The sequence below is a fragment of the Protopterus annectens genome, chromosome 14.part0 (assembly GCF_019279795.1).
Source record: "Protopterus annectens isolate FY-2018-M chromosome 14.part0, PAN1.0, whole genome shotgun sequence".
In the NCBI taxonomy this organism is placed as follows: Eukaryota; Metazoa; Chordata; order Ceratodontiformes; family Protopteridae; genus Protopterus; species Protopterus annectens.
Window position 1 is genome coordinate 438,570,471 of NC_056748.1, and position 20,335 is coordinate 438,590,805.

At 38.5% G+C, this 20,335-nt stretch overlaps 1 protein-coding gene across 2 annotated transcripts in view; it reads left to right on the forward strand.

Annotated features, from left to right (window-relative positions):
- Positions 1–20,335, forward strand: part of JAKMIP1 (janus kinase and microtubule interacting protein 1) — a 2,220,219-nt gene that overhangs the window by 1,940,212 nt on the left and 259,672 nt on the right. For both annotated transcript variants that reach the window (XM_044056204.1, XM_044056206.1), the window contains exon 14: positions 184–285. In XM_044056204.1, coding sequence (XP_043912139.1) covers positions 184–285 — 102 coding nt within the window. The remainder of the gene's footprint in view (positions 1–183; positions 286–20,335) is intronic.

The following is a 20,335-nucleotide window of genomic DNA, read 5'->3' on the forward strand; positions in this document are numbered from 1 at the left end:
GGCAGCCTTATCCTTTGAAATAAATCTAACATACTTACTTCTTATTTTGAAGACTGTTAGAAATGTCAATATGAACTTTTGTAATTTGTACAAATGCAGTTGCAGGTAATTAGACTGCACGTTTGCTTTCATTTTCTATGAAATTCTTAATGTGAAATTAAAAAAAAAATGTCATTTTCGCAGGAGCGTGAGAGATCATCACCAGCATTTAATCTTCATATTAATGCCTTTTCGGACAACAGTGGAAGTGCCCTTCAACTTTTCTGTCAGCATGAAGGAATAAAGGTACATAATCAACTTCCTGTTTGTGTATGTGGTATCTTTATGGATTATTCAATAAATTGTAGAGTGGTTCCTACATGCACTTCAGTAAATAAAAGATACGATTAAATAATACTACAATTAATTCATTATTAAATATTAGAAAAAAGTCTCTATCCTAAACGTATAGCAATCTTTTAGAGAGAAAACATAAGCTAGGTCTTAAATGCTGCTAGACAATAGGCAAAATATACATTGTCACCTTGATTAGAGATAATTAGAGACTGAACATGCTCCAGAACCAGCAGGAAGGTAATGTAAAGATAAAGTCCAGTAAAAAAAAACAAAGTCTGCCACTTCATGCAGCAAATTGAACTTTAATGAAGCCCGAACAGGAAAAAAGAAAAGGGCTACCATTTTTTACTCTCACTTATTTAGTGAGTGTAAAATAAAAAAAAGGGAAATTAAACAAATCCAACCTGCAACTTGCCATTTTACTTAAACCTCTCTAAGCACAGTTTGAAAAAGCCATATTTATTAAGGTAAAAAAATAAACAACAAATTCAATTCTGTGTGTATATGTGTGTGTGTGTGTGTGTGTGTGTGTGTGTGTGTGTGTGTGTGTGTGTGTGTGTGTGTGTGTGTGTGTTAGTTAGAGAAAGAGAGTGAGACAGAAGTACATATCTGAATAAGCTTTGAATCAACACACATTATTTGTTTGTTGACATTAAGTTCTTATACAACTTATATTTTGAATGTAAAAATACTTTCTCCAACAATTATATATGCTACAGCAACTTTGAAACCTTGGGAGGAGGAACTATTTTACATCAAAAATATAAAAATGTATATAATAAAAAAAATTAAACAATTCAACAGATATCCCATTTTCTAAGTGCAATAATGCCCCCCAGGGTGGGTGTTAGGGGGAAATAATGCCCTCTCAGGTGTGTAGAGGCCTTCTGCTTACAATCTCAGACCACGTAACACCCCTGGGCGGGCATTATTTCCCCACTAATGCCCATCTTGTCAGGCATTACTGCTTGCTAAACATTGACCATCACAGCTGCTGGATGTTTAGAATTAGCTGCCTGTACAATGCTGCTATGCAGTGCTTTTGCATTGCATTGAAGAGCAAAATATTGGCAAATTCTGATTGTTTGATGCAGTACAACACCCAGTAATTCATGTACAAAATATTGTTATATTCAGTGGCTTAAGAAAAACAGTGGACTCCTGGAGTTTGCTTCAGAGTTTGATAATCTACCCAGCAGTCTGAGAAAAGAAAACAAAAAAACTAAAGTAAGAAAGAATAAAAATGACATACTGTGAAATTGATGACTGAGTGGTAAGAATGCTACTCTTTGACAAGCAAGTAGTTCTCCAAGCAGGTCTGAGAGAAGCATCAGTACAGAGTATTGTGACTGATATGAGGTACACACTGCACAATGTTCCATACAGCATTGTCAACAAAAGGTTACCTCTAGAGTAAAGTTCATAGGTTCATAGGTAGGTACTAGGCTATTGGCCCTAGAGTCTATACAAGCCTAGCCGAAAAGGTACCCTGGCTTTCACCACCCAAGAAAATTATTTTCCTGTGCCCCTGGCAAGGAGAACCACAGAAGTGATCCCCAGAGTGAATTTCCTATTACCCATCCAATCATCAAGATTTTTCTTGAAGAGTGCTAATGAGGAGCTCTGTTTGACATAGATAGGTAGTCTGTTCCAAAGTATGGAAAGTCTCTGGGACAGGAATCTATCCCTCCAGCATGTTTTTTTTTATTGTGGTGACAAGGTTTAGGTCCTTAGAGCATGTAGCTTGGAGGAGTTGGGATTTCTTTAAGTGGAGCATGTCCAACAGCTCTGGGTTTGACATAGCTTTGTATGTTAGGCAGAGATCGCCTCTGAGTAGGCGATATGCGACGGAGTAAAGCTGGAGTTTTTTGAGTCGGTCTGCATAAGGCATCTGTTTGAGGCCAGTAATCCTCTTTGTGAGGTATTTTTGCGGCCTTTCCAGTTATTGTAGATGTTTTTTGAGGTACATACCAAAAGGGGCATTGTACTCTATAATGGGTCTAATGAGTGATGAGTAGAGGGGAACAATGACCTCTTTTTTTCTGGATGAGAAACCTTTTGTGATGAGGTGTGCCATGTAGAATGATTTCCTGACCACTGTGGCGATGTGATTATCAAAGGAGAGACTACTCTCCACCTGTGTCCCAAGGTCTCTTATCATACTTTCGGTGTTAAGTAGACTACCGCCTATGTGGTAGTTCATGGGTACAGAGTTTTTACCAGAGGGGATGACAATGCACTTTTTGGCATTGAGCTTGAGACCATGGCTTTGACACCAGGCATCTGTCTCAGTGAGGCCCTTTTGTAGGATGTCCACATCGTTAGGAGTTTCAATTATGGCTCCTAGTTTGCAGTCATCTGCGAATTTAGTTAGCCAAAAGACCTTCTGTGTTAGCCTGTACTTCAGAGAAGTAGGTACCAAACAAGAGAGGACCCAGGACTGAACCCTGTGGTACTCCACTTGTCACTGGTCTGAAGTCTGATTTGGAGTCTGCTACTTTCACAGTGTGGGTTCTATCAGTAAGCCAGTTGGCAACCCATCTTGTGACATATGGATTTGTACCTAGTTTAGTGAGTTTATCTATAATTCCAGAGTGGGGGATGGTGTCAAATGCCTTGGCGAGATCTAGATAGGCTGTGTGAACCACCTTACCCTCATCTATGGCTTTGGTGACTGCTTCAAAGAAGTCTATTAGGTTTAGGAGACATGATCAGCCTTTTACAAACCCGAACTGTGTGGGGTCCAGACTTTGGAGATCTCCAATGTATTTGTTTATGAGTTCCATGATGATACATTCCATGGCCTTGCAGACCAGGCTCATCAGGCTAATGGGGCGGTAGTTCCCGGGGTCTGTTGTGCCCCCCCCTTTGTGGAGTGGGATAACCGTCGTGATGCACCATTCAATGGACACAAAGCCTGAGGTGAGGCTATGATTGAATATAGTACTTAGGTGGAGTGCCAGTTCATTCTGTAGTTCGTGTAGAATGCAGCCTGGGATGTTGTCAGGTCCCATGGATGTTGTGTTCTTGGCTTTGGAGAGTGAGGTTTTTACCTGTACAGCCGTGATTACAGGAACTTTGCATTCTTCTGCTATAAAGATGGGCCCTTTAGGGGGTCAGAGGGGGGTAAAGTTAGCACTGAACCTATCTGCCAGGATGTTGGTAATATCAGTTGGTTCTGTATATTTAGTGTCATTGTGCTATAACTCAGAGCAGATCTGAGTGTTGCCATTGAGATTCTTGACATAGCTATAGAATGCTTTGTGGTTGTCTTTAGAATCAGTGGTGATTTTGTTTTCATAACTAGCTTTGGAGGATTTTATGAGGGATCTCAGCTTCTTACTGAGGCTAACCAGGGAGTTCCTCCAATCGTGGGATTTTACTCTTTTTTGCAACAGTTTTTTTCTTCTGTTGTAGAGTTTGTTTGTGGCAGAAGACCACCAGATTGGCTTCCTTTTTTTGGAGGAGAGCATCTTGGTTCTGTTAGGGATAGCACGATCCATGCACTCGTGTAAGTGTTTATAAAGTGCATTTGTGTAGGATTCAGCAGTTGTACCTCTATTGTCCATCTGCATGGGTGTCGTGAAGTTTGCCACTTCTGTCTTAAGAAGTGTGAAGTTGGCTTTAGAGAAATATTTACAGTTGTTTTCCTAATGGGGGCTGGGAGCAGGATGTGGTTGTCTAGGGTGATTAGCTTGTGGTCGGATCTGATCAAAGAGGAGCTGACCTCTGGTGTGGAACACCGGTCACCCATGTTGGTGATGACCAGGTCTAGGACATTGCTTCCCCTGGTGGGGGTGTGGATACGTTGATCCAAGGCATTGGAATTGATGATTTCCAAAAAACGTTGAGCAAAAGAGTTGGTACACGAGTAGTTTTCCCAGTTAATAGTGGGGTAGCTGAAATCACCCATTATTAGGGTGTTGGGTTTTACCTTAATATTTTCCAGTGTATCAAGAAAAGAGGAGTGGGAATCCTGGGGCATGGTGGGGGGTCTGTAGCAAGCTACAATCTTGATTGCGTTTTTGCCCAGAGTTAGTTGAACTTGGATAATCTCGGATGCATTATGCTGAGCAACTAGCTTGGAGGTGTGGATATCCTTAATGAATATGGACACGCCTCCACCGTTAGTGTTTCGGTCTGGGTTTGGTGGCCGAAAGGTGTGGTATGAATTATAGCCTGGTAATGCAGTGGTGCTCTCTGGAACTTTGAACCAGGTCTGTATCACTGCAAAGATGTCGATGTTCTCCATTTTAAGGAGTGCCACGAGTGAGTGCATTTTGAGGTTTAGACTTCTAGCATTGAGTAGCATTACCCTCAGATTTTGTTTGCTTGTACATGTTATGGTGGTGAATTTGTCATTTGAACCTTGTCTAAAAAAGGCACTGTAGGGGTGGCAAGAGCCTTTGCCAGTATCCGGAATCCCAAGGGCGACAGTTGCAGGCCATCTCTGGCAAAGCAGCGACATTTGCTACTGTTTGCAGTTTGTGACATTTGCTACTGTTTGCAGTGACAGTAGAACACTGGACATTGGTTGTGCAACCCTCTCCCCTTGGCAGTCATAATTTATCATGTATAGCTGCAGGAAGATAAAAAAAAAGATAGAAACTGCTTACTGGTATAACAGTGTGTTACTGTGAAGACATCAGTAACACATGTTCACGTGACTGCATGTAGTGGTATATAGGTTACAAGACAAAACTTGCTTGTATCTTCAACATATTAGAAGAATAGTGCTGTTTTGCATACATCTGGTATAGTAGAAGCAGTTATACTCAAATTTTATTTACTGACTGTCTTTGACAGTTAATTTAGCAGTAAAACACAGCAATGGTGATTAAAACTAGGGAATTAATAGTTTTGTGTCACTGTGCATAACAGAGAATTCCTGTCTGAACTTAAAAAGATTTAGGCTGTTTTTAGTATACTCCCAAGGTGTAAGTAATGGTACCCTAGCTACATACTCTGAAAGAAATGTAAGCAAGGACTTCAGAATTAAGGAGGGGAAACGTGTATAGTTTTCTACCAGTTCCACAACGTGGTATGCACTTAACCTAGAATCCATGAGAAAATTACGAAGTTTCTGTTTTTGGCTCGCAAAGTGTAGCTCGCTACTATATCATTTATTTTTTGTTAGTCAGTATTAGTAGTGGATTTTCTTTGGAGCTGTCTAAGCAGTGAAAGCAATTAACATTCTACTTTCAGTAAAATACAGTTGCCCAACAAACTGTTGCAACCATCAGATGTTACATCACTAGTGATATCATGATCACTATGTCAGGTACAATATGGTTCTTTTCCATCACTTTTTCCCCTTCATAGGTGAAGAACTGTGAACTCTGTGTCTTGTAATTACAGTTTTTAGACATTGCTTCTTTTTTTTTTTTTAATTATTTGCATTAACATTTTTTTTCATTTCTCCACTGGCAGAGTTCAACCATTTTATTTCTGAATCACCAATGATCCCTCTCTGTAGTGGCCTGTATGGAAATGAAATAGCAACATTTGATGGCTGTGAAATTGTTGTACTAGGAGCAAATGTAGAATTTCTAAGGAAGGGTTTCCAAGTGATGGAATAGAAAGAAATCTTTTATACAACCATGGATCTAGGGACCACTATCCTTCCCAGTATTTCTGGGGGTCTTTATGTTTTGTGGTACATTTTGTAACTTTGCTTCCTGTAATTCTAGCATTTCCATGTAATCTAGGTTTATATAACCACTGTTACAATCCTTTAATGCTTACAAGAAGATAAGTATTTTTGTAGTGGTATGTTTCAAATGTTTCTGTTGTAACAATCATTAAAAATAATTTTGGCATTTGTTTGAATCAGGTACATTATTATTATTTTTTTTAATTTAACATTTGTTAACTGGGAAAGTCTGACTTGGAATGAAGCCAATTTTCAGCAGAGGCCTGGGGAGAAAGGCTCCAGATGCACATCTTTGTAATGTGGGAAGAAACCAGAGCACCCGGCGGAAACCCACACGAACACAGGGAGGACATGCAGACTCCAAACAGAAGGCACCCCAGCCGAGAATTGAACCAGAGGACCTCCTGCTGTGAGGCGACAACACTACCACTGCACCACTGTGCCATCCATTATCATGCTGTTTATACACTATGCCCTGTCTCACACTTAGTTGTATAGAAACATAATGGTAAACCTTCATTGACGTTCATACAAAATTTCTGTTCTAGTCAAATGATGTTATTCTCACAGTGGCTTCACCCAGTAGAGTAAGAATTACTAGATTTCCTTCTTTATGTGACACAAATAGAACTTCTGGAAGAACAGTATAGCTGCTTAAACTTAAACCTTCTGATTTGTTTGGATCACTTTAATAATATTAATAGGAAGTCTGGAAAACAATGAGGTAGAAATCTGGTACTACGGGCCATTGGCTACCTAGTAGCTGTATGTCTCTCTTGCTAATTATCAGACAGGGATAACAAATATAGTCAAAAGTCAAGAATTTGCTCTTGCATTCAGGTAAAAAATTGCAAATGCATCTCCTGAGAGGTAACTATAGTGATATATGATTTAATTACTTGCAAAGCAGAAAGTGCTTTCACTTGGGCTAAAACAGTGTTTAATTATTTTTTATGTTTGTGTTGGGGTAATGCCAATTAAATATCCAACAATTATTTATGTGTATATGTGCGTATGTATATACGTATCTATGTATGTATGTATGTATGTGTCTATATATTTGTTGTTGAACCTGTTAGCCTCACTAGGCATCTGTCTTCTTTCAGAGGACACGTGAGATGGTATTCTTACTGACTAGAGGAAATTTATTCAGGGCATCAGAAAAATTCCCTTGCTGTTTTTGATAAGTACTGTGGGATCTTGTGGATCAGTATGAGTTACCACTAGATCAGACAGACAGGACTTCAGTTCAACATCTCATATAAAGGACAGCACTGAAAGGAATGCAGCACACCTTTATGATGCACTGTGCTGTCAGTACTGGAAAGCAGAGCTCTCAACCTCTTTGCCAAAAAATCTGGACAAATAAAAAAATAATGGAGGGGGGGGGGCAGAGCTCCAAAAATAGAATAAAAGGTCTTCTGTTAATCATGCATTTGCTGAAGGATATGACGTCCGGAACTCAAATGCTTCTCATTACTCAGTGAACACAGTCTTCACTAATTTGCTGCAGAAATCCAGAAAATCATAAATTTTATGAGGAACAGACCAAAAATGTGAGGCAAGAATCTGGACATTCTGCAGAAATCTGGACAGTTTAAAGGTATTCCGGAAAACGAATACAAGAACATGGGGTGGGAATAGAACCTACAGTCTTTTGATCCTCTAGAATCAAATATGAGTGTGGTACCTGTTGATTCATTGGTAAAAATCTAATCATATCATATTATTTAATGAATCATTTAACCTTCTATCCCAGAATTTAAAAGACACATATTTCCCTGGAAAAAAGGAAGCTATTTTCCACTATTTTTAAAAATATCAACTGTTAACATAGAAGTAATAGAAGAAGTACTTATGAAGGCCAGCAAAGGGAGTCTGTACAGAAAAACTAGATGCGAGTAGTTTCACCCATGGGTGCACACAACAACAAACTCAGAGTGGTCTTTTTGGTGAACAGATCAACTAACCTAACAACACTATCATTTGAGTATGGCAGATGAGAGATCCTGTTATATTACTTTCAAGACTCCATGACTTGACAGTGATATTTCTATGCGTTCATTCCACTAGTTGTTCAAAATATCTTTCTTTTGGAAAGTACCATTTCTTTTATTCAGGTTTGGGCATTATCATATCATGATAAGTGGTGAGTGGATATCTGTTATTAAATAGAAATTAGATGAAATCTTGTAAAAAATTAGCAAGTTCCAATGTCTCTAGGACTGTTATAGAGATTATTTTGGGCTACTAGATCCTTCCTCTCTGCTGAACATGGACAATAAATAATTTAGATTTCACTCTTCAAACCATAAACCCTGGTGCCAAACTGATTTCCATTATCTCTAGCCCGGTTCTTAGGTACTTGGCTATTGATCTGTCAAGATCTTAAGAAGCATAGTCTTAACGTTTTTTGGCTCTTGTGTTTTGTGTATGGTAACCCAAAGGTGAGTAGAGCAACGATATGTTGGGATATTTATGTGTTTCCCCTATCATGTGGGACATGGGTTTTAAACCAGAGGTGAATTTATAGTTTCCCATTCATTCATTCATTCGAATAGAGTAAGAGAAGAACTTTGATTTATGTGCAGTGGAAGACAATTCCATAGAAGGGGTATTGTCTATGATGCATACTTATCCTTCCAATATGGCCTATTTATGCTGCAAAAGAGTGTGAGATCCCTTGATTGGGATCTCAGTCTCTTTTCATAAGCTATAATTGATTGTAACATATCTCTCAAATTGTTTCCCAGATTATTCAGGGGTAAATCTCTATTTAGACTTTTCTAAATTGTCAAAGGAGTCCTTTGAAACTGAATACTTAACACTAGTCTTCAGAATATTAAATATGTTACAGACTGTGTGAATCAGAGAAAAGATGAGTTTATTGAATAAAACTATTTACTCCTAATGCAGATAAAATGTAGGCCTCACTTAAAGTGGAAATAAGAACTTATAAGCAGCTACCTTATTTCTCAGGTATTTTTTCTTGAAGAAGTTAATAGACCCAAAATAAATGATTTATTAAATCAGGTAAACATCTTAGAATTATATTTTAATGTCATTATAATCTGGTAATTGAACTTCAAGATTAAAGTACGTCAAACAGAAATAAATGTAGAACAAATTTCTAAACTTCATTGAACACATCAAAACTCACTATTGCACTGTTACTTTTTTAGAATGGGGCCAGATACATTCTAAATATCTAAACACAATACGTCTAATAGAAAAGATCTCATATAAAATCATGTCTATAGATCTATATTGTAAAAACATCACTAATGCTCAATAACTCATGGATATTTTCAGTCTGTGTATACAAACTTTTTATAATCTTCCATTAAACTGTGTAAATACGCATGAACTTAATAATTATTAGATTCCAGCTATCTCCTATAAGCCACTCAAGACCATTTCATCAAATTAGCCACTCCTATTTCTGAAAATGAGATTTTTCCATGTTACAAATTCTCTAACACTCCATAAAACCAGGCTTAGCTGGATATATCTGTTTTCTACAGTACTATTTGGTACAACCTTCAAGCTTTTTGTGATGCTTTACTTATTTATCCAGACTCAAGGAACCTTTACTAATTATCTTATCAGAAGACCATTTTACTAAGCTAGAAGTGTGGTGCAACAGATAGCATTGTCACTTCACAGCAAGGGATTCTGTGGGTTAATTCTTGGCTGGGGTGCCCTCTTTGTAGAGTCTGCATGTCCTCCCTGTATTCATGTGGGTTTCCTCCTGTTGCTCCAGTTTCCTCCTACATTCTAAAGACTTGCAGTAGGTGGATTGGACACTATAAATTGGCCATAGGTGTGAGTGTGCATATGAGTGTGTGGTATGGATGAACTACCGTGGCAGGGTTAGCCACCTGGCAGTGTAAAACCTTGGCTGTAGATGATTGTCAGTGCTGAAGTGACACCCTGACCACATGTGCAAAAATGGGAAAAAGGAGTTGAGGATGGATGCAGCCCAACTCAGATCTTCATGTCACAAACTGTTATAGACCTAGATCCTTAATCAACATAAATATTTAGTTTCATATTTAGTTTATCCACTGTAGTTTGTCTTTTTATTATGAAACTTTCTTCTTAATTAAAGACAGATTCCTCACTCCATGTTTACCTTAGCTATTGATGTAGACAAAACATTTAACTGGGTAAGCTTCAATTTTTTTTTGTCAGTATAACCTAAATTTGGCTTTCCTATCAATGTTACTTTTTTTAAACAAGAAACATCTTTCTTAAATTATCACTTATGACATAGGCAATCATACATTTATATAAATGAAAACAAACCATATTGAAATAATTTTAGTTCCAAACATTATACATCACTTATAATCTATTCAATCACTGTCAGTCAAACATTACATAGTTCATTCAAATCCTGCCTTCTTTTAAGTCTCATTCCTCCTCAGCATGTATTGTTCTCACAATTCCAATTTTTTTTTGTATGTAGTTTTCTCCTACCCTTTTCTAAAGATCCATTTCCAGTTGTTTTATCTTTGTAACTATGTTCACTAATTCTAGTAGAGTTGGTTTAAACTTTGATTTCCATTCCTAGTAATTGATTTTTTGGCAGCCACCATAATTAAACTCAGCAAGGCCTTAGTATGTCCAGGCAATTCTGATTCTGTGTCATAGCTCTAAAAGTAATTTCCTTAGTTATACCAATTTGCTTACTCCAGTATTTCTGGACAGAGTAATCTGCATCCTATCAATTTTATTAAGTCATTTTGAGTTTTGTATTCTAACCAAGCAACTAGAGTTTTCATTAATGGTAAGTATTCCCAAACATTCCTTAATTCCCCCATGTATCTGCCCTTTACATTCAATCCCTCTTTACCCATATTAAATTATTATGTTCAGTAAACTTTTCTAGCTTTAAAGGAATCACTTTAATGAATGACACAATTGTTGTCAGTTTTCAAATAAAGATGTTCATAAAATCCTAATTATATGGAAAAAGTACTACATTTTCAAATTGTAGCCTCCACTTATAACAAACTATATTTTCCCCCAGTTCACAGTAACTCTTAAGCTCTTTGTTTGCATACTATATCAAATCAGAATACCTTCCAAGCTGTAAGATATTGGCATAACCTTTCCACAAAATTATTCTAAAAATTGCAGTTAAATAATAGAACTTAATATAACATTGTACAAGACAGAATACACAGAAGACTTCCATATTTCAAAAATAGCAATACTAAAAATAAATGCTTCCCAAAAGATTTTCTTCTCTGTATATTTCACTTTCCAAGTTATCCTTAACCCCTCTTTAATATATATAACTCAATGTTGAAATTAATTTGGTATCCTGAGTTCAAGAATAGCTAAGATTTTCCATGTCGTAATGAAGTCTAAGAATAATGCTATGCAGAACCCAGCTTGACAGGTTCTATGACATAAGTGTTTGTTTCTGGATTATCTGAAGCCTACCAACCTTTCTATAATGTGATTCCTATAAAAAGTGAGTGTCCATCCCTTATTTCATAAGATCTACCTTTCCTTCTCACAGTAAGAAATGGTGTGAATATACTTCCTTGATAATGGCGGCCTGGAAGCCATTTATCAGTGGCTAACACACTGTTGGCTGAAGGTCGGCACCTACAAAACTGAGGCTGTGGCAGTTCACGCTACCTTTACAGAGCCTTGTGATCCCTCAATTTTCACTTACATGATTTATGAAGGAAACAGGCTTGACTTCGTGGATAAGGTCACAAGGCACCTAAATTGGGTGTAATCTGGACATCAGTTTACACTCTGGACCAAGCATCTCCCATTCTGAAATTCACCTGTTTCCTCTTATTGCCATAGGCTGATTTCTCTGTAGTTGTTTATGCCTTGGTATCATCTTGTACAAAATTCTGTAGTGCCTTCTGCCTGGGACTTCTGTCACTGAGCTTGCCTATTTGCAGCTGCAGAACTCTGTGGCTAGGTTACTGACTACTTGACATTACCAAAAATTATACCAGTTCTACATAGCATGTACTGGCATCCAGATCACTTCAAGATTGTTTTCAAGGTCTTGCTATTAGCTTACCTGTCTCCTCCTGACTTGGGTTCATCTTACATGAAGGAGTTGGTGTTGCTGTATTGCTCCTCTTGGGTTTTCTGCTCTGCTTCACAGGGACTACTGATGGTTTCAGAGGAGTGCTTAGAATCATCCAGTATTCGTTATTTTGCTTTTCAGGTTCCTCATCTGTGGACTGCATAGCCCCTGTAGCTTTAGGAGTGTTCTACATTGGCTAGCTTCTACAGGTCACTTAAAATGCATCTGTAGGGACCTATGTTCTGGTGATAAATTTCTATTAAGCACTAGTAAATCAAAGAACTCATCAGGAGCTCACTATACTCCTGTTACATCTCCAAAGTCTGGAACACCATCCCTGCACAAGAAAAATAACCAACAAATTCCAAAGCCATACAATACAGCTCAAACAATACCCTACCCAATCCTGGTCATGCTCACATTCAGCACCAAGTTGAGACCTTTTGTGAAAACTTTTTTGCTCTGCACTTGAATAAATATACACCTCTTTATCTCTCTCCCTCTTAAACAGCACTTCTCATCTTTCCTTTTTTCTAACTACCCTCATCCACAACTCTACCCCTCTTACGCATTTCCTGTATACCTAAATTATGCTTCCATATGCAGCACCCTGATCATGGAACTAATCCTATACCCTGCTCTCTCACTCAGATGCTGTTACCACTGTCCTCCTGTACAATGCTAATATGTCCTCTCCTACATAATTTTATGACTTCATTATATTTTTGAACTCTTTACAAACCTGTACAATACTAAAATCTCCCTCCTACATAATTTTATAACTTATGTCATTAGATCGCTTGAACTCTTTACAAACCTTTCTGTACTGAAATGTAAGAACATTAAACTTTTTTTTTTTACAATGTTTTCTCTTCTACAGTATAAATCCATTTACTTCCTGCAAGATTTTAGAACTACTAGAACTGTATAGACTTGTAATTGTTTATGTAGATACTTTATTGTATATACCTGCCTTGTAATATTTTTTGTGAGAAATGTATCTGTTGTTTTTCTGAGAATCAACTGAAATTCACTCTCTGGGCCTCTGCTCAAAATGGGCACTGCCCATTCAGACTTTGCCAGTTAACAAAGACAAGGTGGGAGGATGGCATAATGGTTAAGGTGTTTACCTGGCAAACACAAGGTGCAGAGTTTGATTCTCATGTAGGATAATTGGCTAGGCTTAAAATGGCCCACAAGGGGCAATTAGCCTAGTACCAACCTATAATAAAAAAAAAAGTGAATAAATAAACTACATTATATTCTGTCATAAAACAAACACACACACACTCATATATCTCATATATGTATGTGTGTGTGTGTGTGTGTGTATATATATATATATATATATATATACATACACACACACACTACACTCTATTTCTTTTATTTGTATATTTCTTCTCACATGGCTGATAAATAGTAATTGTATCTTTTCATTCTGGTGCACTTACTTTATTTTGCTGGATTACAACATCATATTTTATATCCTGTTTCCTTAATATTATAAGCTTTTTCTAGGAACATTTCTCATCTACTGCATGCTCTCCTTAATAGCAGTAATTCTCCATAACGCAGTGGAGCCATTACATATGGTGGATGACAACTTGTTCCAAACAAGAAACATATGTGTTGACTTTTTATACAAGTATGCTGTAATTATTTTTCTTGAAATTCTAAAAATGTTAAGATACAAATAAGTTGGTAATCATTTGAAATGTCGGAACCTGCTAGAGCGAGTCCCGAAATATGGAGACTAAATGACCGAAATATCGGACTTATATATATTAAGTCAGAGATGCCATTTCTTGGAATATTCCCTTTTCTCCGATATATGGCAACCTTGGAATTGGGATACATAAGTGTGGGTGGTGTGGGAGGCTTGTTTCCTACATGGGGAGTGTAGGAGGGGCCTTCCCCCCTACAAAACAAAGTTTAACGGAGAAGAGAGATTTTTGCGACTCGTTCTTCTCCTGTGTTTTCTACTGTCCTGTATTATGAATTTCTTATTCACTACACGAGATGCAAAATAACTTAACTTCACACCTTTCTCAGTGGGATCCACCAGATCCACCAGCTCCTTCCACCTTCCTCATAATCTTGTAAACTCGAGATAGCATACATTCTCTCGTCCTGTAGTAAGCCACAACACAGCTACATATTGTGCAACATTCATTACTGCATTTTTCCTTTGTCATAAGGCTTTAGAATTAGCTATCCATTCTGTGATAAATCTTTTAATGCTATCCCTATCCATTCTTCCTTGGTAATTTTATACTCAATTTGACTTTTATTGTATGCATATTTATCAAATAAACATTCCACATTATAGTTTAAAATACCAGAGAAGGTTATTATTGCTTCCTTAGAAAAGGGGATAGAAAACCTCTTGTATTCAGCACATTGATTCACAGATACTTACTAGGCTGTTGGCCTGTGGCGATCTTAAGAATCCTTGATTTACACTTCCATGGGTATTTTTTAGTGCAAAGGTGGGCAGAACAAACATATGTTGGTTCAATTACTTATTGACTTCCAGGAGGGACATGGATACTAAACTACGTTGAATTTGTGTTTTCCATGCACTTGTCCAAATGTCTGAATAGAGTAAAGGAAGTATGAGTTCATGCTCCAAATCGAAAAGGAATATGCAATCACAGTCCCATCTGATTCTGCGTAGCATGTCAAGTAGCTGAATATGCACTCCTAACCCCATCTGACTGTGTGTAACATGTGAAGTAGCTGAATATGCACTTGTAACCCCATCTTATTGTGCATAGCATGTGAAGTAGCTGAATGTGCACTTGTAATCCCATCTGATTGTGTGTAACGTGAATATGCACTTGTAACCCCATCTGATTGTGCGTAACATATGAAATAGCTGAATATGCACTTGTAACCCCATATTGGCATAACGTGAAGTAGCTGAATATGCACTCCTAACCCCATCTGACTGTGCGTAACATGTGAAGTAGCTGAATATGCACTCATAACACCATCTGATTGTGCAGAGCATGTGAAGTAGCTGAATATGCACTCGTAACCCCAACTGATTGTGTGTAACATGTGAAGTACCTGAATATGTGCCCGTAACCCCCATCTGATTGTGCTTAACATGTGAAGTAGCTGAATATGTACTCATAACCCCATCTGATTGTGCGTAGCATGTGAATATGCACTCATAACCCCATCTGATTGTGTGTAGCATGTGAAGTAGCTGACTATGGACTTATAACTCCATCTGATTTTGCGTTGCATGTGAAGTAGCTGAATATGCACTTGTAACCCCATCTGATTGTGCGTAGCATGTGAATATGCACTCGTAACCTCATCTAATTGTGCTGAGCATGTGAAGTAGCTGAATATGCACTTGTAACCCCATCTGATTGTGCGTAACATGTAAAGTAGCTGAATATGCACTTGCAACCCCATCTGATTGTGTGTAGCATGTGAATATGCACTCATAACCCCATCTGATTGTGCATAGCATGTGAATATGTACTCATAACCCCATCTGATTCTGCATAACATGTGAAGTAGCTGAATTTGCACTTGTAACCCCATCTGACTGTGCGTAACATGTGAAGTAGCTGAATATTCACTCGTATCCCCAATTATTGTGTGTAGCATGTGAAGTAGCTGAATATGCAGTCGTAACCCCAACTGATTGTGTGTAGCATGTGAAGTAGCTGAATATGTGCCCGTAACCCCCATCTGATTGTGCTTAACATGTGAAGTAGCTGAATATGCACTCATAACCCCATCTGATTCTGCATAACATGTGAAGTAGCTGAATTTGCACTTGTAACCCCATCTGACTGTGCGTAACATGTGAAGTAGCTGAATATGCACTCATAACCCCATCTGATTGTGCGTAGCATGTGAATATGCACTCATAACCCCATCTGATTGTTCATAGCATGTGAATATGCACTCATAACCCCATCTGATTGTGTGTAGCATGTGAAGTAGCTGGCTATGGACTCATAACTCCATCAGATTGTGCGTTGCATGTGAAGTAGCTGAATATGCACTCGTAACCTCATCTGATTGTGCGTAACATGTGAATATGCACTCGTAACCTCATCTGATTGTGTGTAGCATGTGAATATGCACCCATAACCCCATCTAATTGTGCGTAACGTGAAGTAGCTGAATATGCACTCGTAACCCCATCTGATTGTGTGTAGCAAGTGAAGTAGCTGACTATGGACTCATAACCCCATCTGATTGTGTGTAGCATGTGAAGTAGCTGTACATGCACTCATAACCCCATCTGATTGTGCGTAGCATGTGAATATGCACTCATAACCCCATCTGATTGTGCGTAGCATGTGAATATGCACTCATAACCCCATCTGATTGTGCAGAGCATGTGAAGTAGCTGAATGTGCACTTGTAACCCCATCTGATTGTGCTGAGCATGTGTATTAGCTGACTATGGACTCATAACCCCATCTGATTGTGAGTAGCATGTGAAGTAGCTGAATATGCACTTGTAACCGCATCTGATTGTGCATATCATGTGAAGTAGTGAATATGCACTCATAACCCCATCTGATTGTGAGTAGCATGTGAAGTAGCTGAATATGCACTTGTAACCCCATCTGATTGTGCGTAGAATGTGAAGTAGATTTCTGTACTGCTACTTGAATTGCTAAACTCATTATGAAACATTTCATATTGACTCTTGCATGTTTCACTTGTACCTAATAAATATGATTTTTAGTCAGTCTAAAATATCATATTTATTTCATGTAATCCTGGGAAAGGAGTTGGTACAAACTCCAATCCAAAATTTAGTATTGCTGTTTCATTGTCATGCAAGATACAACGAGAACTGCTGATAACATTATTTTTGTCAACACCATATGTTTTAGTCATTACGTCATTAAAGTCTTTAATTGAAACAGAAAATGTGACCTTTTTAGTTCTTGTGCTTGTTGTGCTACTGCCTCATTTCCTTCTCTGCTCTTGTTTTTTATGGTATTGCCATCTTTCTCACTCTCTCGTTCATTCTGTGTTGCATTGTAACAGACATACATTTCATTTGTTTACTGCTGCTGGCAATGTCTCTCTAATCTTGACCACTGTTATCTTGTCTTCCCATAAATGTTTTCTTACCTTGACTTGCTGAATCATTGCATTATTCACATCAACTCTTTTCAATTGTCCTACATTCCCATAGAAGTACTTTTGTTCATAGGTTCTTAGGTTCATAGGTAGGTACTAGGCTATCGGCCCAAGGGCCTACGTAAGCCTAGCCAGAAAGATTCCATAGCTTATGCCACCCAAGAAAGTTATTTTCCTGTGCCACTGTCGAGCAGAGCCACAGAAGTGATCCCCGGGGTGTATTTCCTATTTCCCATCCACTCACCAAGATTTTTCTTGAAGAGTGCTAATGAAGACCTTTGCTTGACATAGATGGGTAGCTTGTTCCAGAGTATAGGAAGTCTCTGACACAGGAATCTATCCCTCCAGCATGTCCTGTTTATTGTGGTGGCAAGGTTTAGGTCCCTAGAGTGTGTAGCTCGGAGGGATTGGGATTTCTTTAGGTGTAGCATGTCCAACAGCTCTGGGTTTGACATAGCTTTATATGTTAGGCAGAGATCACCTCGGAGTAGGTGATATGCTACGGAGTAAAGCTGGAGTTTTTTGAGGCGGTCAGTGTAGGGCATTTGTTTGAGGCCAGTAATCCTCTTTGTGAGGTACTTCTGTGGCCTTTCCAGCTGCTGCAGATGTCTTGTGAGGTACATTCCAAAAGGGGCATTGTACTCTATAATGGGTCTAATGTGTGTTGAGTAGAGGGGAACAATGACCTCTTTTTTCATGGATGAGAACCCTTTTCTGATGAGGTGTGCCATGTAGAAGGACTTCCTGACTACTGTGGCAATGTGACTATTAAAGGAGAGACTACTGTCCACCTGGGTCACAAGGTCTCATCATGCATTCAGTGTTAAGTAGACTGCTGCCTATGTGGTAGTTCATGGGTACAGAGTTTTTACCAAAGGGGATGACACTGCACTTTTTGGCATTGAGCTTGAGGCCATGGCTCTGGCACCGGGTATCTGTCTCAGTGAGGCCCTTCTGTAGGATGTCCACATCATTTGGGGACTTGACTATGGCTGCTAGTTTGCAGTCATCTCCACTTGTCACTGCTTTGAGGTCAGATTTGGAGTTATAATCATTTATATTCTTCTGGAGATTATGTTTCTTTCATTTTATATGTCATATTCTAAAGTGGATATTTTTCATTTGTGTCTTTTAGCACTTTACAATTTCAACTGTTAATTTTGTTGCTAATTCTCTATGTGTACTATGTATCAAATGCCAGCCTCTGCTGTTTTATACATTCTCTGTCTCTTTATTAAGATATCGGTTCATTCAACAGCACTGTCATCAGCAGCACCTGTCTCACAGAACTAGAACCATTTGCATTTCTCTTCTTTAACATCAAATGGAGCAATTGTGCTTATAAATTATCTCAGACTCCTCAATGGAGCATCACGTTCCAAATATCTCTGTAATGACAACAGTAAAATGAATGTCGCCTCAGGTTGTCTCATTTTAACACATTTCACTATGATGGTTTTACTCTAACAGAAACAAGCATACTAGATCTGGTTCTCACTAACATGACAAACAGTTGCACCACCACAACTGTTAGATCCTCATTGATTAAATCTAACCACAAATCAGTCAACTTTGAACTAGCACGAACACCAGAACTCACAAAGGGTGAAGTCAGACTAAACAAACTTCACCAAAGCAAACTATACCCTCCTAGGGTAAGGTATAAATGCATTCCAAGCCCCACCACCTGCTGGAAGTGGTAACCACACCAAAGCTTACACTAAATCCCTGTACAATCACTTTTATAAGTGTATAGACTTGGCTGTTCCAGAGAGAATCAAAGCCAGAGCCCCAAGTAAAAACAAGCCACCCTGGTGGACATCCAGCATCAACAAACATTACAACAAATGCAAAAAGTTGCTGTCTATGAAAGTAAGGTGAGGCCCCAACAATGGAAAAGCACCCCCACAGTCTCAACAGGCAAATAAGACAACATGTCAAATTCTCTAGAGGTAACTTTGAGAAAAACTTAGCAATCACAGCCTAAGATAACCATAAGGCCTTTTACAGCTAAGTACATAGCCTAAAAGGTAGGACCCAAGTATGTGCCGAACTAGTGATTAATGGTATCACACACATACTGATCCCACAGAGATAACAAACCTGCTAGCTGACAGATTTAGCAAAGATTTCATTCCCCTATCCCATCCAAACTTATTGCAAACCTTGTATCCAACTTTTCCCCCTCCCTACATATCTGAAGAGCAGGCCATTAAAGCCTTGTCTAAGCCAAAAACCACAGCCTCTGTGGGAACAGACTGCATCCCAGGCTGTCTTTTAAACAAACTAAAACATGAATTAATATCGCCATAAGTACCCTATTTAATCACAGCCTGACCACAGGCTTTGTTCCTGTGGAATGGAGAACACGAACAGTTATTCCTCTCTATAAAGCATAATCTATAAATCTTAGCAACAGACCCAGGGAATTGTAGATCTATAAGCCTGACCAGCCTCATCTGTAAAGCCATGAAATGTATCATCATGGGATTTCATAAATAAAGACATAGGTGACCTCCAAACCCTAGATCCAACCCAATTTGGCTTCACCAGGGGCAGATCCTGCCTGTTAAAAGTGGTGGATTTCTTTAAAAATGTGACCAGGGCAAATGACAAGGGCAACTCTGTGCTCACAGCAACCTCGACTTGGCAAAGACCTTTGACACAATCCCACACTCAAGCATTACCGATAAACTTAGCAAACTGATTGTAAACCCCTTTGTTGTAAGATGGGTTGCCAACTGGCTCACAAACTGGTCACACGCTATTGAATTGGTTGACTCCACAGCAGACCCTGTCACCAGCAGAGTGCCAGAAGGGTCAGTGTAGTCCATTGGCGTGAGGACAAATCATATATGTAAACATCCTCTAGACCATGATCTGGACATGAGATGATAACACACTTCTGATTCAGCCACTTTGCAGTTACTAAACTAATAGCCAGTTTACCAGTAACAGAAATTCAGCTACCACCTTACAGCATATGACAAATGAGGAGGACAGTAGATAACCCAGATGATATTACATTTAGATATTATGTTTTGACCTATTTCATTTGTCCTTAGTGAAGGAATATTATTTTTTTTTAGAAAGACTTGAATGTAGACTGTGATAAAGTTGATACAAGGACAACTGAACTAGACCAA